General features: G+C 39.4%; 1 protein-coding gene across 3 annotated transcripts in view; it reads left to right on the top strand.

Annotated features, from left to right (window-relative positions):
* ACBD3 (acyl-CoA binding domain containing 3) overlaps nucleotides 1-18,026 on the top strand; it is a 40,684-nt gene that overhangs the window by 16,147 nt on the left and 6,511 nt on the right. For all 3 annotated transcript variants that reach the window (XM_087424426.1, XM_087424425.1, XM_004439556.2), the window contains exons 2-6: nucleotides 6,947-7,088; nucleotides 7,744-7,884; nucleotides 10,361-10,519; nucleotides 12,503-12,677; nucleotides 16,412-16,598. In XM_087424426.1, coding sequence (XP_087280552.1) covers nucleotides 6,947-7,088; nucleotides 7,744-7,884; nucleotides 10,361-10,519; nucleotides 12,503-12,677; nucleotides 16,412-16,598 — 804 coding nt within the window. The remainder of the gene's footprint in view (nucleotides 1-6,946; nucleotides 7,089-7,743; nucleotides 7,885-10,360; nucleotides 10,520-12,502; nucleotides 12,678-16,411; nucleotides 16,599-18,026) is intronic.

Here is an 18,026-nt window from a genome sequence, read left to right as displayed (position 1 = left end):
GCAGAAACCTACGCTGATGCCTGTGTTCCTTTCTGGCAGCACTGACGTAGAACTTTCCTTTAGGAATATGGTCCTAGTGAAAGATTTTTGAGTTTTAGCAAGGCTTCTTTTGTCTATGCGGTCAATGGTAGTTATAACTTCTTTCCTGCTGACTATGTTTAATGCCCCTAGAACCAGAAATAATTTAGAAGGAAGTTATTCTCATCTAACTCAAAAAAGTAAACAAAACAAACCCTCATGGTGTATGAACCAGAGCCATCTGGAGAGTAAAAGAGCAGTTACTTTCTTTGTGATACTAAGTCTGCCTGTAGATGTAGATTGTGAAGGATTTTCATTTTTTGTGTATTCTTTGAAGTTTAGAATGTCAACATGATGTGGGCTGTCTTGTCCTAAAGGTGGTTGGGATTATTAGCACATCCTCTTGGGTTTTGTATATTCCTCAGGGGAGAATAATTGATCTGTTAACCTCGTCCCAAAGGCTGAAAGGTAAGTTGCCTTGACTTTTTAAAAATGTTTGTTAAAAAAGAAAAAAGTGTATGTGTGTTTGATTTAAAAGTACATTATACATATTGAAGAAAATTTGGGAAAATCAAAAATGAGTAAAGAAAAAAGTGAATCTGTAATCCAGTCTTTCAGAAATAATTGTTAGTGTTACCATTTTGGTATGTTTCCTCTGCTTTGATTTTTTTTTTTTTTTTTGAGACAAATTTGGTCACCAACTAGAATAATGATTAATTTGAAGATTTAGTAATAGGATTTAAAGGAAGGATTATAGAGCAATTCTTAAAACTAACATGTGCATAAAACATTGTATGGAAATGCCAATACAGTTCACAAGAATGGATGTACTGTTTTGCTCGCTCTCACAGAAATTGACGCATAACGTCCGTTTCTTCTTTGGTAAGGTTTGTCAGGTGTGGTGTTGGTGGTGAGAGCGTGTGAACGAAGCCTGGTGCTAGGAGCTGGGGTTCATCGTGGTGAACACATTTAGTTGACTGCTTGACCAGAACTAACGCTTGAAAACATATTCCTCTTCTGAAAAATCCTTTGTGGATTGGCAATAAATTCTTAATTCTGTCAGGCGTAGAAAGAGCTGGTGTTTAAAATGACATCCCCGAATCCTGAAACTCACCCTTTCCTGTTGATGAGTCGCTTTTGAGGGTTAGACTCACACCTTGCTGAAGAAGGGGTACAGTTTCCTCATTTACTCACCCTGTGCCATTGCCCCCTGCACCTCGCTTGCACTGCTAAATGTTTGAAATAAAGAAGCGTATTTATCACCTGGTAAGAATGGATCCTCCCTCCACTACAATAACTTTATAGTAGTCATAGTAAAAAAATTTTTTCGTACCCACTAGCCCTGTTAGCTTTGCTTCATCTCCCTGCAGCAAATAAGAATTTGTGTGTGTGTTTGAAAATTGCCGTTACATGACTAATGAGCTGCGTGTTTGGTCTTCCAGTGAATCAAATTCTATCTGCTTTTTACCTTTTTTGACGTTTATTTTCATAGAATTAAGAAGTTTTTTGTTTGTTTGTTTGTTTTGCTTTTACTTTTATTTGCATTTATTTTACGCTGAATTTATTCCCGGGCCATAAGTTTTTGTTTCTTCATTTTCTTCTGGGATATCTTTTTCTTCTGTGCAACCTCCTCTTCTGGTTTAGGAACAATCTGCTCTTTTTCGGTAAGGATCATCTCACTGTGGCAAGGAGAGCTCATGTAGGGGTTGATCCGCCGGTGAGCTCTGTACGTTCTGTGCCGCGTCTTGGGGGCTTTGTTCACCTGGATGTGCTCAATGACCAGAGAATCTACATCCAAGCCCTTTAGTTCAGCATTACTCTCTGCATTTTTAAGCATGTGCAGTAAAAATTCAGCACTCTTTTTGGGCCACCAGCCCTGTGTCCAGCCCCACTGTTTTGCCTGGGCACACCTACCAACTCCACCATTGTATCGACGGAATGGAATGGCACACACTGCTTCTTTAAAGTGACATCCTTCAGATACTTGGTGGCTTTTCGGATATGCATACCCTTGATGGCCTGGGCAGTGTCACGAGTGTTCTTAAAGTGAACACGAAGATTTGAACCTCGTTGACTTGCATGATTTTGTAGGGTTTTCTGGGTCAAGTGAGTAGCGAACCATTTTCAGAGATCACCTCAGGCCGCTTACGGGAAGAGCTAAAATGTTTTTTTTTTAAAGAAAGGAAAAAGCAAAACAAAAGCCCAGAAATCCTGACTGAACAAAATGAGGAAGTTTTCTTCTACTCTGCCCTCTGCCCCGACTGTTTCTCAGGCTCACTACTCCCTTGTTCTTGAATCTCTGGGAGCGTGTTTTCCTTTTATGAGATTGAAGATAAAATGACTTAGTTAGGTTGGTGCCTTTTTGGTTTTAAAAAACAAAAACCTTCTAAAAATCTTTTAACTGATAGGCTAAGATCAGAAATTGGAAGTTTTTCAAATCATCACGATTTGGTGAAAGTGAGAAGAAAGTTGTTCTGTGCTATATTTCTCTAATAATTATCTGTGACGTAATTAGCATAAGAAAACTTCTGGTGGTTAATATGTGCAAAATTAAGGTAGATGGTAAAGGAACGTTACAAGCACTTTAAAATTGGAGAAAGGCTTTTTGGTAATTAATAGCCAAAAAGTAGCTGCTATTAGTTTACATCTTTTAACTACCTAACATTTTAGAATTCAGAGTTCTAGGTAGCTAATTTTGTAAGAAAAATCTTCACTGTAATTTTTTAAAAGAAAGATCTAAATGTGTAATCACTTGCCCATATTCTTAAATTTTTATCTTTTACATTCTCTTTGGGTCTTTGGTCACATGCAGGCATTTTTACATAGTTGTAAACATAGCCACTATATAATTTTTTCATTCTACTTATTTTAATTAATATATCATAAATCTGTTCTTTGAAATGCTGTATAGCCCTTATAATTGTCATTTTAATAGCTGTATAATCTGTTCAGTGGGTTACTTAATTTAAGCATTGTGTTATTGTTGAATAGATTCCTTTTAAAATTTTATTTATTTATTTATTTTTGGTGAGGAAGATTAGCCCTGAGCTAACATCTGTGCCCATCCTCCTCTATTTTATATGTGGGACACCTGCCACAGCATGACTTGATGAGCAGTGCCTAGGTCCGAGCCTGGGATCCGAAACCCGCAAACCCAGGCCACCAAAGTGGAGCGCGTGAACTTAACCGCTATGCCACCTGGCCGGCCCCTTTTTTGATTTGAAATAATGCAGCAGTGAACAGGTGTAACACTGTTTTTTTGGCTAAGATAATTTTTCAAGATAGTATTTCAGAGAGATTTCGTTGGGAATAGAATGAAGTAAAGAGCAGTTCTTTTAGGCTTGTTGGTTTTTACATGAAAGATAATGTAAAGGTGTATTTAGGTTTTGTAAACTTGAATCTGTTTTGCTTTATTTTAATTATATGCTGTGTTGGAATTTAAGGCAACTACTGGCCCGTCCTATGGAGTTGAAACAAGTCTACTTCATTACCTACCTTTTTGATCTAATTTTATTTTTTTTCTAGGTTAGAAGTAAACTTTATTTATCTTTTCTTTATCTCAATATAATTTTGTTATGATTTGTTTGAAATATGCACCTAGACTCAATTATTTACTCCATTCCCAAATTATAATTTTTTAATTGAACTCAGTAGTTTGTAAGCTCCAGGAGGACAATGAATCCTTAGCGTCTAGCACAATGATTTACACATGGTGGCTCAATAAATATTTATAAAGTTGAATGAATGAATATTTTAAAAAGATCTTAATGTCCATCATTGATTAAAATAGCTTTCTAAGAGTTCGATTTTGAAATGAAAATTGCCTTTAGTTGGTAAATACAGAACTATGATAATTCTGTTCTAAAAGCTTATTTAAAGGAAGTTTCTACTCTTGGTGCTGATTGTCTAGTGATGCTGTTTGCTCAGTAGTAAAAGCAGATGGGAGATTCACAAGTTACTGAGTTGTTTCAATTTTTATTAAGCAAATAAGGTCAGTGCCACAGTTTTGTCTTTTTTTAATATTTATTTTTTCAAAGTATTATGTGAGTTTGTTCTTGTTGAAAAAAATTTTGGATATATAGAAGTATATGTAAATGGAAAACTCCTCTTCAGTCCCCACCCGCTAGCTTTGCCAGTCCCTTCCCCACAGGCAATACCTCTTAACCCCTCGGTTTGTTCTTCCACACATTTTCCTTTGAAAGATTAAACTGTTGCAAGTAAGGTTTAAATTCTCTTCCATCACCTCCTAATCCTAGCCTCCTCCCACATTCTCCTCTTCTCTCATTTCTCCTTCTAGATCTTTTTCTTTGCATTTACATTCATACAAATGTACATGTAGAATATGTGGGTGTGTTTACATGCTGTATTTCATCAATTCTTAGGCTTACTATTTTCTTATGTACTGTTAAGAAAGAAAAACTGCCAGCTATAACTGTAAAATATCATAGATTGTAAAACCTAATCTGATTTTAGAGATGTTCAAGTGTGTGGTGGTGGAAGTGCCTAGAATTGATGAAATTTATTGTGCACTGTGATTGTGTATAGTTTCCTGCAGCTTACTCTTTTCACTTAACAATATTTACTATACTTGCTTCGTTTATACCACAGTCTGAATATACCACATTATTTAGCCATTCCCTTATTAATGAACTTCTCATTGTTTATAGTAACAAGAAAACAGTGCTGCAGTGAATATCCCTGTATCCACCTCCTCAGTTTATTGGGGAGTGCTTATCAGGGGTATATAATGAGAATTGGAATTACTGGATCATAGGGTGGGTGCATTTATAATTTTGAAATATATTGCCAAATTGCCCTCCAAGATAACTGTAGCAGTCCATACTTTCAGTATTAGTATATGAGAGTGGGTACCTGTTTGTCCCATTTTTATCAACTCTTGATGTTATCTAGTTTTTTTGACCTATCTGATAGCAGAGGGGGTGTTGGTATCCAATGGTATCAAGTTCCATTTCCTTGACTAGTGAGATTAAATATCTTGGGTTACTTATTGGCAACTTCTATTTTTTTTCTCCTCTGAGTTTCCTTTTCATAACCTTTAACCCATATTCTTCTCTCATCAGCAGGGGTTTTATTTTGGTGATTACTGTGTACATGGATAAAATTTGTAGGCAGTATATATTACTTTCTACTTCTTTTTTTTTTTTTGAAATTTGGTAGACTCTTATTATCATTAGAATCAACCATAATTAATGCTACCATTTTTTGAAGAAGCAGAACTATTCTCTAAGGATTTCCTATTTTACTAGCACCCAGTTTTATACTACTTTTGAATGTTGATGGTAAAGTCTTTGCAGGTCAAATGGGCTTCACTCTTTTTTTTTTTTTTTTTTTTTTGCTGAGGAAGATTGGCCCTGAGCTAACAGTTGTTGCCGATCTTCCTCTTTTTGCTTTAGGAACTTTGTCCCTGAGCTAACATCTGTGCCAGTCTACCTTTATTTTGTATGTGGGACGCCACCACAGCATGGCTTGATGAGCAGTGTGTAGGTCCGAGCCTGGGATCCCCCAACCAGCAAACCCTGGGCTGCTGAAGCAGAGCGTGTGAACTTAAATACTCTGCCACTGGGCTGGCCCCCTTGGAAACCTGCCAGACCTCTTAATTGCCCATTGGAAACCTGCCAGAGCCAATCATAATATGAAGGAAGGAAAAAGATCTAGTAGTTATTATTATTAATAATATTCTGTTAACCTCTGAAGTAGCAGTGGACTCCTCGCTTTATTGATGAACAAACTAAGAGAATGGTCCTACAGCTAGGAAGTGTCTGAGATGAGATTTAAATCTAGGCTGATTCCAAAGCCCTACCCACCACATCATACTGCCTCAGTGGAATGGATATGTTTTGAATATAGCTTTCCTAATTATATGTCATCTCTTATGTATGATCATATTGAAAGTAATTGATATAAAATTATTTTTTTAAGAAACTTTTAAAAAATGATTGTTGAACATTTTTCATATGTGTAAAAGATGTCAAGTGGTACACTTGTATGTGTGTGCCTGACTGTAGCTTCACAGGTTGGTTTCTCTGTAGTAGTCTTAACATAAATATTTGTACTTGGCTTCAGTTTAAAAAATTAATTCGGGGGCCGGCCCCGTGGCTTAGCGGTTAAGTGCTCGTGCTCCGCTACTGGCGGCCCGGGTTCAGATCCCGGGTGCGCACCAACGCACCGCTTCTCTGGCCATGCTGAGGCTGCGTCCCACATACAGCAACTAGAAAGATATGCAACTGTGACATAAAATCATCTACTGGGGCTTTGGGGGAAAAAAAAAAAAAAGGAGGAGGATTGGCAATAGATATTAGCTCAGAGCCGGTCTTCCTCAGCAAAAAGAGGAGGATTAGCATGGATGTTAGCTCAGGGCTGATCTTCCTCACACAAAAAATAAATAAATAAATAAAAAATTAATTCGGGGCCGGCCCCGTGGCGTAGCGGTTAAGTGCGCACGCTCCACTACTGGCGGCCCGGGTTCGGATCCCAGGTGCACACTGACGCACCGCTTGTCCGGCCATGCTGAGGCAGGGTCCCACATACAGCAACTAGAAGGATGTGCAACTATGACATACAACTATCTACTGGGGCTTTGGGGAGAAAAAGGAAGAAAAAAAAAAAGGGGAGTTGGATTGGCAATAGATGTTAGCTCAGGGCCAGTCTTCCTCAGCAAAAAAAAAAAAAAAAAAAGAGGATTGGCTTGGATGTTAGCTCAGGGCTGATCTTCCTCACACACACACACAAATTTAATTCAGCATAAAGTGTTTCTGTTAGTATTTAAAATAAAAATCTCACTATAATATTGTTTATGTTTATCGCAGGCAGTTTGTGACAGACCTTATAGCAAAACTTTAGCATATAATGCTGAAAATTATGTATTTTCTCAGTGCTGATTGTTTCTTTATGTTTCTTTTTCTTGTAGAGAAAGATGGCAAAGCATTTCATCCGACTTATGAAGAAAAACTGAAGCTTGTGGCACTGCATAAGCAGGTTCTTCTGGGTCCATATAATCCTGACACCTGTCCTGAGGTTGGATTCTTTGATGTGTTGGGGAATGACAGGAGGTAACAGTGTTTTGTTGTATAATGCATTTAATGAGAATAATGTCACAAAATGGTATAAAGTAAATTGATTAAGATGTGAATAGCTGGTTCATTAGCTTAGAATGAGAACTGAAACATTTTTGCTTACAGCTTCTAGAATCTTCAGATGTTTATCTGTTTTTGGCTTGGAGATGTTTATGGCTAAATATTGTGGAAGAAGTTTCCTCATCTGGTTATGAACATAAGACAAGTACAGCTTTATTTGATTCTTCCTAAGTAATATTAAAAGCAGCCATTTAAAATATATAGTAATTGATTTTCTTATTGGGACATATAGAGGGTTGAGACAAAAAAGAATCCATTGCGTATTTTATTTAGTTAAGGCTAAAATGTGATACAAGGAAAGTGAACCTTTGATACTCTTTTGCTAGTATGGAAATTATCAGCAGTGGGGTTAAATTATAGTTTATGACAGGAAGTTTGGATTGTGTGTGGTGTATCTAATTTAGTAAATCAATACATGCTTGTTGAAACTTGAAGTTTTGAGCCTTTTGTTTATAATAGATTCGTTCTTCATTTTAGTTATAATTGAGAATTGTTCATATTTAGGTGTAAATTAAATCAAGTTCTCATCCTGTTAATACGAGGAGGTAACGTTTCTTGTTATTCCTTACAGGAGAGAATGGGCAGCCCTGGGCGGCACGTCTAAAGAGGATGCCATGGTAGAGTTCGTCAAGCTCCTGAATAGGTGTTGCCATCTCTTTTCAACATACGTTGCGTCCCACAAGATAGAGAAGGAGGAGCAAGAAAAAAAAAGGTGAAGTTTGAGGGCACAGAGTACTCTATCCTCGTGCAGCCCCGTGTACTGATGCTTTTGCTTCATGGAGTGTCTGTTCTGGATCAGGTGTCTTACTTCCTTTGGATCCCCACTCCTTATGCTAGTTGCTCAAACTTCCTGATGTGAGCAGGCATTTATATAACGAGTTTTGGGGGGACGGGGTTTGATGTGTCCGTCTGGCTATACTTTTAAAAGGAATTGCCCATCCGTCCTGGCAGCGTTCCTTTTGTGTTATTACATTGCATTCTTGAGCAAGCACCAGCAACTCAGCCACCCTCTCCTCCTTACCCTCTGCTCTGACACACTCTGCTGCTGTCGCTCTTGAGTTTCTAGACTATTCATACTCCATATCGTGGTTACCAACTGTGCTATGTGGTACACTTTTTAGATAAACATTTCATATTGGCCCTGTCTTCCAGATGGCTATTTAATTATTTCCAGGGGCTGGAGGGGGAGCTGCTGAATGTGCTGTTTATGTTTATGGGATTCTCCGTCCTGATCGTGAACTCGACAGAATTATAGCTAGCACCTTATTTATCAGAGGTTATATTTTCAATAACTTCGACTGTCTGAAATTTCTAGGTAATGAAAATGATGCTGCAAAACCAATTTTTCCTCAGATTATGTTATACTTACTTTAGAAACAACTGGTTCTCTGATTTCCCACCTTAACCTGGATTGGAAATAACAGATTAGAAGAGGAAATAGCCTGATAGTGAGGGAGGAAGATGGAAACTATGAAAAATAAGACACAAGAATTATAAAGTGTGGCACTTAGGGGCCATTTAATATGAAGATAAACTTCTCCATCACTGTATTATGACATAGACAGTTTTTATGTTTGTGGTTATACCTCCTAAGTCATCAAGAGACAGAGCACTAGATTTAATTTATTCCTGTTTAAGAGGATAGGAAATAGCTTAATCCATTTTCAGAAGACATTTATCCAAAGGAAGATTGTTTTTACCCAGAGGAAAAGTTTTGATTCTTAGAAGAATGGAGTGAGGTTCTTTTACTGGACAATTGATTTATGTGCTGTAGTCCGTGTGTCGTGACGTTGAACCAATGAGGTGTAGCTATAATGTCTTTGCAAGTATGTATACATTGCTTTTTAAGTTCTTTTTTAATGATAAATTGAATATTTGAGTTACTACTCTGCATATAAAACTGCATTTTTCCTTTTAAAAGGAAAAGGACTTCTGTCATGAGATGAAGTCTATATATAATTCTTTTAAAGCATTTAAGACTAGACTTCCTCTACCCTGAAGCTTAAGCTCTGGCTTGTGGGACATCTTGCCCTGTGTACCAGCTGTGACACGTTACAAGTAGGTCATGTTATTGCTGTATTTTGAGCCTTGACTGTGGCTCAGGTGTGTTGTTAATCACTTATAGGAGTTTGGAGAAAAAAGTGGCGCAACCCAGACAGTTCTCATGGTAGGACCAAGAAATGGTGTCTTCTTTGAGAATCCTCAGCAGTCTTGTCTTTCATCCCGTCTTTACCCTCTCTGTCCTCCAAGCCCCTCTTAGACCTGTATGCATCCATTCCTGGTGTGACAGAGTCTGTTCTCCTTGGGAAAGGGGCTGGGCGGTAGGCAAGAGCTAGGTAAGGGCTGCACCTAGATTTCCAACTGTCCTTTTCTTTTTTAAACTAAAAGCTTTAATTTTTTTTTAATTTCAGAAATAATACACAAATATATGTGGTATAAATGATTTTCCAATGATGGCAATATAGGAAGCACAAACTGAAAACCTTCCTTCCCACCTTACTTTTTAATACCACTCTTCTCTTCATAGATAATAACTGACATATTAGAGGTGTATCTTTCTAGACCTTTTTCTCTGTATTTACCTGCTTTTTTCATTAAACAAATATATTAAATGTCTTTACATGTGAGGCCGTGTAGTTCTGTCCTTTCTTTATGGCTATGTGGTGTTTCAGGGTGGATTATTCATTTCTGTACACATTTGTTGAGTGCTTGTTCTTTCAAGCACTGTGCTAAGCCCTGAGGATGTAGTGGTGTGAGGTAGGCCGTCTCTGCCCTTACATAGCATGCACTTTACTGAGTAAGACAGATATATCGCTAAATTTATCACAGATTTAATTGCAACTACAGCAAGTAGTATGAAGGAAAAGCTTGTGCTGTGAGCTTATATAGAGGGGAATCTTCAGGGTATGGGTGTATCATGATAATGATTTAAGTAGTAGTGTCTTACTGACAGACATCTTTTTTATTACTGTGCAGCAGTAATTATTCTTGCTGTGATCTTGTATATTGTGTGACTGACTCCATTTGATAAATTTGTACTAGTGCAGTCTATGCATTTCAGATTTTGATAATATTACCACATTGTTCTCTAAGAAGGTTGTATCGATTTTCACTGGGAAATAGTCTTAAATTGTTTTTAAACAGGATTCTTTGTATAGAGGTCATTCTCTCTGTCCTTAACCTCGTAGGAAGGAGGAGGAAGAGCGAAGGCGGCGTGAAGAGGAAGAAAGAGAACGTCTGCAAAAGGAGGAGGAGAAGCGTAGAAGAGAAGAAGAAGAAAGGCTCAGACGGGAGGAGGAGGAGAGGAGGCGAATAGAAGAAGAGAGGCTTCGGTTGGAGCAGCAGAAGTAAGCTTGTTGTATGGCTTGTGTTTGAGAGTGAGGAATGGACTGCCACGCTGTTGTTACTCGGCATTTACCATCGTGTGGCTTGGAGTCCTTCCATGATTTGTGGGACTGGGAGGTGGACCAACAGTAGCTCCTTGTCATTCGCACCAATGATGTGTTACCAACGAGGGCCTCATCTTTTCTTGTGTGTGTGTGAGGAGAGCAGCCCTAAGCTAACATCTGCCAATCCTCCTCTTTTTGCTGAGGAAGACTGGCCCTGAGCTAACAGCCATGCCCATCTTCCTCCACTTGATCTGGGACGCGGCCTCATGGCCTGACAAGCAGTGCGTCGGTGCGTGCCCGGGATCTGAACCCCAGGCCGCCTCAGCGGAGCGCGTGCACTTAACTGCTATGCCACCGGGCCGACCCCAAAGAGGGCCTCATCTTAAGCATCATTTGGTTGCAAAGAGGGGAATTTATTGGAAGGATTTGGGATTCACTCCCAGAATTCAGGACTAGAACAGGAGCTGAGGTTTCTTGCTTGCTCTCTGTCTCTGGGTTCGCATGATTTCTTGTCTTTGCTTCTCTCAGCTTGTGTCTCTGGTTCATTCTTCCTGTTCTCTGCAAATTGTCACTCTCTGCTTTGGCATGTGCAAGGCTATCCTAGCTTAGATTTATGTGGTCTTTGTTTTCATGCATCTGAGAGATGGATGGAATCTGAGAGACCCAGTTACACATTTCCAGGACAGAGAATCTAGTTGGTCCAGCCTATGTCAGATGTCTATTCCTAGTCCCCTAGTACCGGACTTGGGAGCTGAAACCATTTCTTATTCAGTAAGGGCTGTGAGAGCACCTGTCTCAGAAGGAACTGGTTCTTCAAGAAGGAGCTATACGTACAAGGAGGAAAGGATTAACACCCATAAAACACTGTGGGAAGAAGGCCTGGGGTCCAAGGGGTAGCATGGCATGTAGATTAAACCAGAGTCCATTGATTTCTCCTCATTATTTCTGAGTAGTTCCTCAGAAGCTTCAAACCAACCCAGAGCCTCATTCTTCCCTAGAGGACTATGAATACTACTCTGTTAGGGGTTGGGGGCATGCCCTAGGTGGACCCAGTGTCATGTTCTTTAAGGAGTTTGTGAGATTTTGCTTTGTTATTTATCTATTAATAGATGGCTTTGAGGTCTTTAAGTTGGTCACATAACTGAGTTAAGAAGCATGTGATTTCTCTATGAAAAAAAATAAAAGAGAATTATAATAGTTTACAGAAATTAGTATCTCTAGACCAAGTGTTCCCAGATGTTATTTTCAGTGTTTCTCTTTAAGGCAGGCTTTAAATGAAATGCTGAGGACCCTCGAGTTTTCACTGGCTTTGTTTATACTTACCAGGGCCACCTGTAACATCTTTTAGCTATTTTTCTGCCTCTTACTGCTTTTCTTGTATTTAGGTAGAGAAGCCATGGCCAACAGTTAAATACCTCATCTTGCCATCGATGGCAATCCATCCTCTTACAGCATCATGGTTAAAGAGTACAGGCTGGAGCCAGACAGCCTAGACTTGAATCCTGGCTCTGGCATCTACTAGCAGTGTAGTTACGGGCAAGTTACCCAGTGCCCGCGTTTTCTGCTCTGTGAAACCCTGCCTCAGAAGGTGTGTCAGAGGCGAGTGGGTTAGTACGTGGAGGTGCCTTGAACACTGCATGCCTCATAGTAAGGGCACAATAAATGTTGGCAGTGACGATAGTGGTGGTAATGATGATGATGATATGCTTATTCTCCCTCTCCATCCCAGATCTTCCTTGAAAAACCCAAGTAAAAAATTAGAGGCCAAGTTTATTTTCTTAAATCTTTCTTCTGGGCCTGGGACACATGCTGATTGGTATATATTAGTAGCTTAGTCATTTTTAAGAGTTATAAATTACAAAAATAAATGACAGAGACATTTTATTTTGTAATGAACAATCTCCTGTAGTCAGACTAGTATATATTTTTTAATGTTTTTAGGCAGCAGATAATGGCAGCTTTAAACTCCCAGACTGCCGTGCAGTTCCAGCAGTACGCAGCCCAGCAGTACCCGGGGAACTACGAGCAGCAGCAGATCCTCATCCGCCAGCTGCAGGAGCAGCACTACCAGCAGTATATGCAGCAGTTGTATCAAGTCCAGCTTGCCCAGCAACAGGTATGATAGACAGCCCCAGGATTCAGCCGCAGAGAGGGTGTTCAGTTTCACTGGAACTCAAGTTCTTTTTTAACAGTTGCTAATGAATTTTGCATTAGTTCACCTCTGAGGTATAAAGTAACTTTTAGGTGACCTTTGTTGGGGGAGAGTTTAGAATTGCACTGGCAGTTATGAAAGACAACTTATGATATTGAAGCAACAAATGATATGTCCACTATTATATTGTCATAAGGGTATTTGGGAGTTGTATGGACCGAGTGTCATTCCAGTGAGTCTGACATAGACTCTAACAGTGGTCCTGGAACCGTGAGGACTTGGGGTAACTAGCCTTAGTTCAAGGATGTCCTTCAGGCAGTGTGCTGTCCCCTAAGGCTCTTGGCTGGTTCTGCGGAGCTAGGTGGGTCCATCTTGACTTTTGTGTGAGGTACAGTAGCTAGACAGTGCTCACCCACAACACATTGGTAGTCCTCCTCTAACTCCCTACCCCCAAATATTTTGCTTCCAACAGGAGTAGGTGGTTTAGGGGAAAGAACATGGGATTTGAGGCAGGGGGGCGGGGGAGGGTGGGGTGGCAGATAACCCTTGGATTCTGTCCATGCGTTGCCATTGTCTTGTTTGAGCTCAGACAAGTTACCTGCTGCTCTGATTGTTCTGCCTTTTCTCCCAGTCAGTAAGAATGGGGTATAAAATCCTGGTACTTGTCCTGTTAACCTCCAGGACTGTCAGAGGAATACAATGAGAAAATGGTTACTCTGTGAAGTGTTTTGTACATACGGAAGATAACCAATTTTACATTCATTTTTTACGTCTTGCAGAGGTATAAAATGCCTCCTTGAACTTAACCTGGCTAAGTTTTACTTATTTAATTTTCACTTATAAAGCAGCTGCCACCTGTCAAAAAATCTGCGTGAAGAAAAGTGTTACCTTAGTGTTGCTCAGCGTTTCTTGTTGGATGAAGTAATCTTTGTTGTTTTGCCAAGCTCTTTAAATTCCTTGAAAATGAATATTCTTACCTAAAATACCCTTTCCCCTGAGTCTTGACCATTAGTGAGCAGTTAAAAAGCAGTTTTGTGTAATCATGAGAAGAGGAAGAGGGTGTCAAACCAGAGTCCATTCAAGATAGTACATGGTATTTTTGAGGAGTTTCTTCTCTGTCCTCTAAAGCCTGTGTCTACTTTAGCATATCACTCCTGTTTTCCTGCTTCTGTGGTTGGCACGGAGATAATTTTTCAATAGGATAGCTTATACTGTCCTGTTTCTAGGTTGCTCTCACCTAATCAGAACACAGTCAGGCAAGTAGGGCAAAACCAAGAATGTTTGAAACAAAACTAGAAAGCCGAAATTTAGATTACAGCGATCAAACTTGGTTTATCAAATTGATTGGTTGTCTCTGGGAAGAGAGAAGGAAAGAGACTGAGGAAGGAACAAAAGGAACTTCAGCCCCAGAAAGTATTAATTTTTATATGAATACTGAGCAAAATGACAAAATGCGAACTTGTTAATTTGGGAGTGTAGTTACCTGGGTGTTTGTGACATTTGTTCCTCTACCTTTCTGTGCTTTTAAAAACTTAAAAGTTAGAAGAGGATTATGTAAATAAATAATTACAATCTATTATATATAATTGCTATATATTCTTGGGCAGTGGGATCCCGGGGAAGGGAGTTGTCCATTCTGCTAGAGAGTTTCCGGAAAGGCTTACTGGAGAGGTGGGGGCGTTTGAGCCGGACCTGTTGATCATCAACAGAAATGCTTTTTTTGCTTTCCTGTCATGCAGTGAATGTTCTGAGTGCACTGGCTTGTTTTGGTTGTATGCACTTTTTCTGGAAGCTGGTACTCTTTGTAGAAAACAAATGTGGAACTCACTGAGTATCTAGGCCTTGGAAGAAGGTATTTTAAAATCTTAAGTGCGTTACTAGCCTGAGCTAAGAGCAGAGAGAGGTGTTGCCATTCATTTAAGTAATTGGTTTATAAATGTTATGTCAAATGAAATGTGTATACAGATATGCCAAAATATGTCATTATCCCTAAACCATGAGATTATAATGGCTTTTTTTCCTAAATTTTCTTTCTTTCCTTTTTTTGTTTTACTGTTGTCAACATATGCTCACTTATAACTTAGTATTTTAGTTTAAAAAGTTACTTAGGGGCCAGCTCTGTGGCTTACTGGTTAAGTTCGGTGTGCTCCACTTCGGCAGCCCAGGTTTGTGGGTTCAGATCCTGGGCACAGACCTACACCACTTGTCAGCCATGCTGTGGTGGTGACCCACATACAAAGAGGAGGAAGACTGGCACAGGTGTTAGCCCAGGGCTAATCTTCCTCAAGCAAAAAAAGAGGAAGATTGGCGGCAGATGTTAGCTCAGAGCAAATCTTCCTCAGAAAAAATAATAATGATAATAAAGTAAAATAAATTTTTTAAAAAAGTTACTTAAATGCACAAATGCTCATCAACAGTAGAATGGATAAGTAAATTTTGTATTTTCACAATGGAATGTCCTATAGCAATGCAAACAAACAAAATACAATTACTTGTGACCCTACAGGTGAACCTCACAAAAGTAATGTTGAGTGAAAGAAGCTAGACACAAAAAAGATCATGTGTTATACAATTCCATTTATATAAAGTTCAAAAATAGGAAAGCAAATGGATAGTGTTATAAGTCAGAATAGTTGCTCCCCTTAGGGGAGTGTCACCAGGGAGGGTTCTGGGATGCAGATAGTCTAGATCTGGGTGTGGGTTACATGGGTATGTTTGATTTATGAAAAATGATCAAGCTGTACATTTATGATTTATATACTTTTCTATATGTAATAATTCAATTTAAACTTCCCTCAAAAGTTACTTAAGTAATACTTAGGTATTTCCAGTAGTAATATCTATCCATCTTCATATAAGAGAAGAATGTCTGAAAATACTTGTCCTTTGCATTTAAGATGTTTTTACTCTTCAGTTTTGACGCAGAAGACATTTTAATTTCATATTTATGGATATATGTATTTTAATCATAATTACGTGAATAGGGATGAATTTTCACTGAGAAAGTACTTTGACTTCAAACTCTATTTTATAAGCCTATTTAATTCTTACATTAGTATTTTTTACAACATGATTAACAGTTTTCAATTTAATTGTGATAAGAATTTTTTGTATATAGTTTACGGTGAAGATTTAATTTATTACTTTTGTCCATATTAGAATAATTGTCCATATTTGATTTGTTGGTTACTTTGGGGGCCCATATCAGATTTTACCAATTACAGCTTCTGCCTTTGTGAATTTTCTTCTGTGACCATTTATTTCTACCAAGTTTAACTTTCCTGATTCAAACTTTATGTATCTGAATTTTATCAAGAAGATTTTCTTCTATTAATTTTAAGAACAAATGTTACAATGTTGAGTTTTTGCCCTTAATAATTTTATTTTGAGTTGATTGTTTCTACTTACTTTAATTTTTCCTAGTTAGTTTTTCTGGTGATCCTCAGGTCACAAAAATGTGATCCTCAGTTATAGTTTTTTTGTCCATGTTGATTTTTTATCATTCTCAGCCGTCAGTTTGGTATTGTACTACTAGTATTCATCATAGATGGGCTGAAAGCTGATAAAGTGTACTAGTAATTTCTTGGAGGAGAGTGCTTTGGTAGGGCGAAAACCGCGGGTCAGAATGCATTCCAGGGCAAATGTCGTGTTTGCTGGCCTTCCCGGTCAGTGTCTCTTCACTCCTTCTCGACTTACAGGCAGCGTTACAGAAACAACAGGAAGTAGCAGTAGCCGGGGCTCCTTTGCCTCCCTCATCAAAAGTGAATGCAGCCGTACCAAGTGATGTGCTGTCAGTTAATGGACAGGCCAGAACCCACCCTGACCACGCTGAGAAAGAGCTTGAAGCAGAAGCTGCAGAAGAAGCCCTGGAGAATGGACCAAAAGGTATGGTTTGGCGTGTGTTCATCCGACCAGATGTCACAGTTCAGACTTTCTGAAAAGCAGAAGTCAGGAAGTCAGGTTCGCTAGATTTTGAGAGCAGTTACATATTTGTGAGAGTTTAATGCTTTTTCACTCTTTTCTGTTTGAATCTGATGCTTCTGGTGACCCTTCCAATAGTACAGAAGAGCAAATCAGATATCCTTTGGACACTTTGGGTTGTCTTATTATATATTGGTTATCTGTTGCTGCGTGACAGATTACACCCAAATTTAGCAGCTTAGAAAGAAACATTTATCATCTCACACAGTTTCTGTGGGTCAGGAGTTCAGGAGCAGCTTAGCTGAGTGGTGGTGGTTCTGGTCTCTCATGAGGTTGCAGCCAAGATGTTGGCTGGGACTGTAGTCATGTGAAGGCTTGACTGGAACTAGAGGCTGTGCTTCCAAAATAGTTCCCTCACATGGCTGCCAAGTTGGTGCTGGCTGTTGGCAGGAGGCCTCAGTTCCTTGCCCCGTGAAGCTTCTCCTTAGAGCTCCTGGAGTGTCCTCAGCACAGTGGCTGGCTTCCTCCAGAGCAAAGATCCTAAAGAGAACAAGGCAGAAGTGGCAGTGTCTTTTGTGCCCTAACTTGGGAAGTAACATGTCAGCACTTCTGCCGTATTCTATTGGTCGCACATACCAACCCTGATACATTTGGGTGGTGACCTCACAAGTGCATGAATACCCAAAGGGTGAGGATCACTGGGGGCCATCTTGGAGACTGGCTACCATATATTACAATGTATTTTTTGAGACTAAAGTACCATTTTACCCAGAAGATAACTTGGCGTTTTCAAAGGTCTGCTGTCTTTTCATGGGCAGCATTGGTTGAAGATTTTCTGAGTGCTAGGGGTACGGTGGTGAGACAACAACACACATAAAATGTAATTGTAGCTGTGGTGAGTACTGTGATGGAGAGAGAGGTATATTATAGTTGGAGAGCGTGTAATATGGGGGATGTGCCTAGTCAGAGAAGTCACCAGAGGCTTTCCTGGGGAAGGGCCAGTTGAGCTGAGAGATTGAAGCAACAGTAGAAGTTAAGTGAGAAGGAAAAGAAGAGCATTTCAGGGACAGTGACCAGGGGCAGTGGTGTGCTTCATAGGAAAGCTGGTTTCAGAGATCTTCCTTGTCTTTTTAGAACACGTAACAGAAAATAGCTGCAGAGAAGACTTTGAAATCCCATGGTTTACACCCCACCCCCCTTTTTTTTCCCTTTTAAGAGTGTACCAGTATTTTCTAATACTGGTACACCAGCCTTTTGTCAAAGGCTCTGTGACTGACTCTGGAAAACCCATTGAGTAGTCAGTCCAGTGCACATAGATAGTGCTCAGTAACGAGACTTGACCCCTTTTGACTCAGTCCCTAGCAGCTCCAGTCCTGTCCCAGTGTTTCTGTT

This window comes from Ceratotherium simum, chromosome 36, assembly GCF_057802395.1.
Source record: "Ceratotherium simum simum isolate JZ-2026a chromosome 36, ASM5780239v1, whole genome shotgun sequence".
Lineage (NCBI taxonomy): Eukaryota > Metazoa > Chordata > Mammalia > Perissodactyla > Rhinocerotidae > Ceratotherium > Ceratotherium simum.
This window is presented reverse-complemented; position numbering and strand designations above follow the sequence as displayed.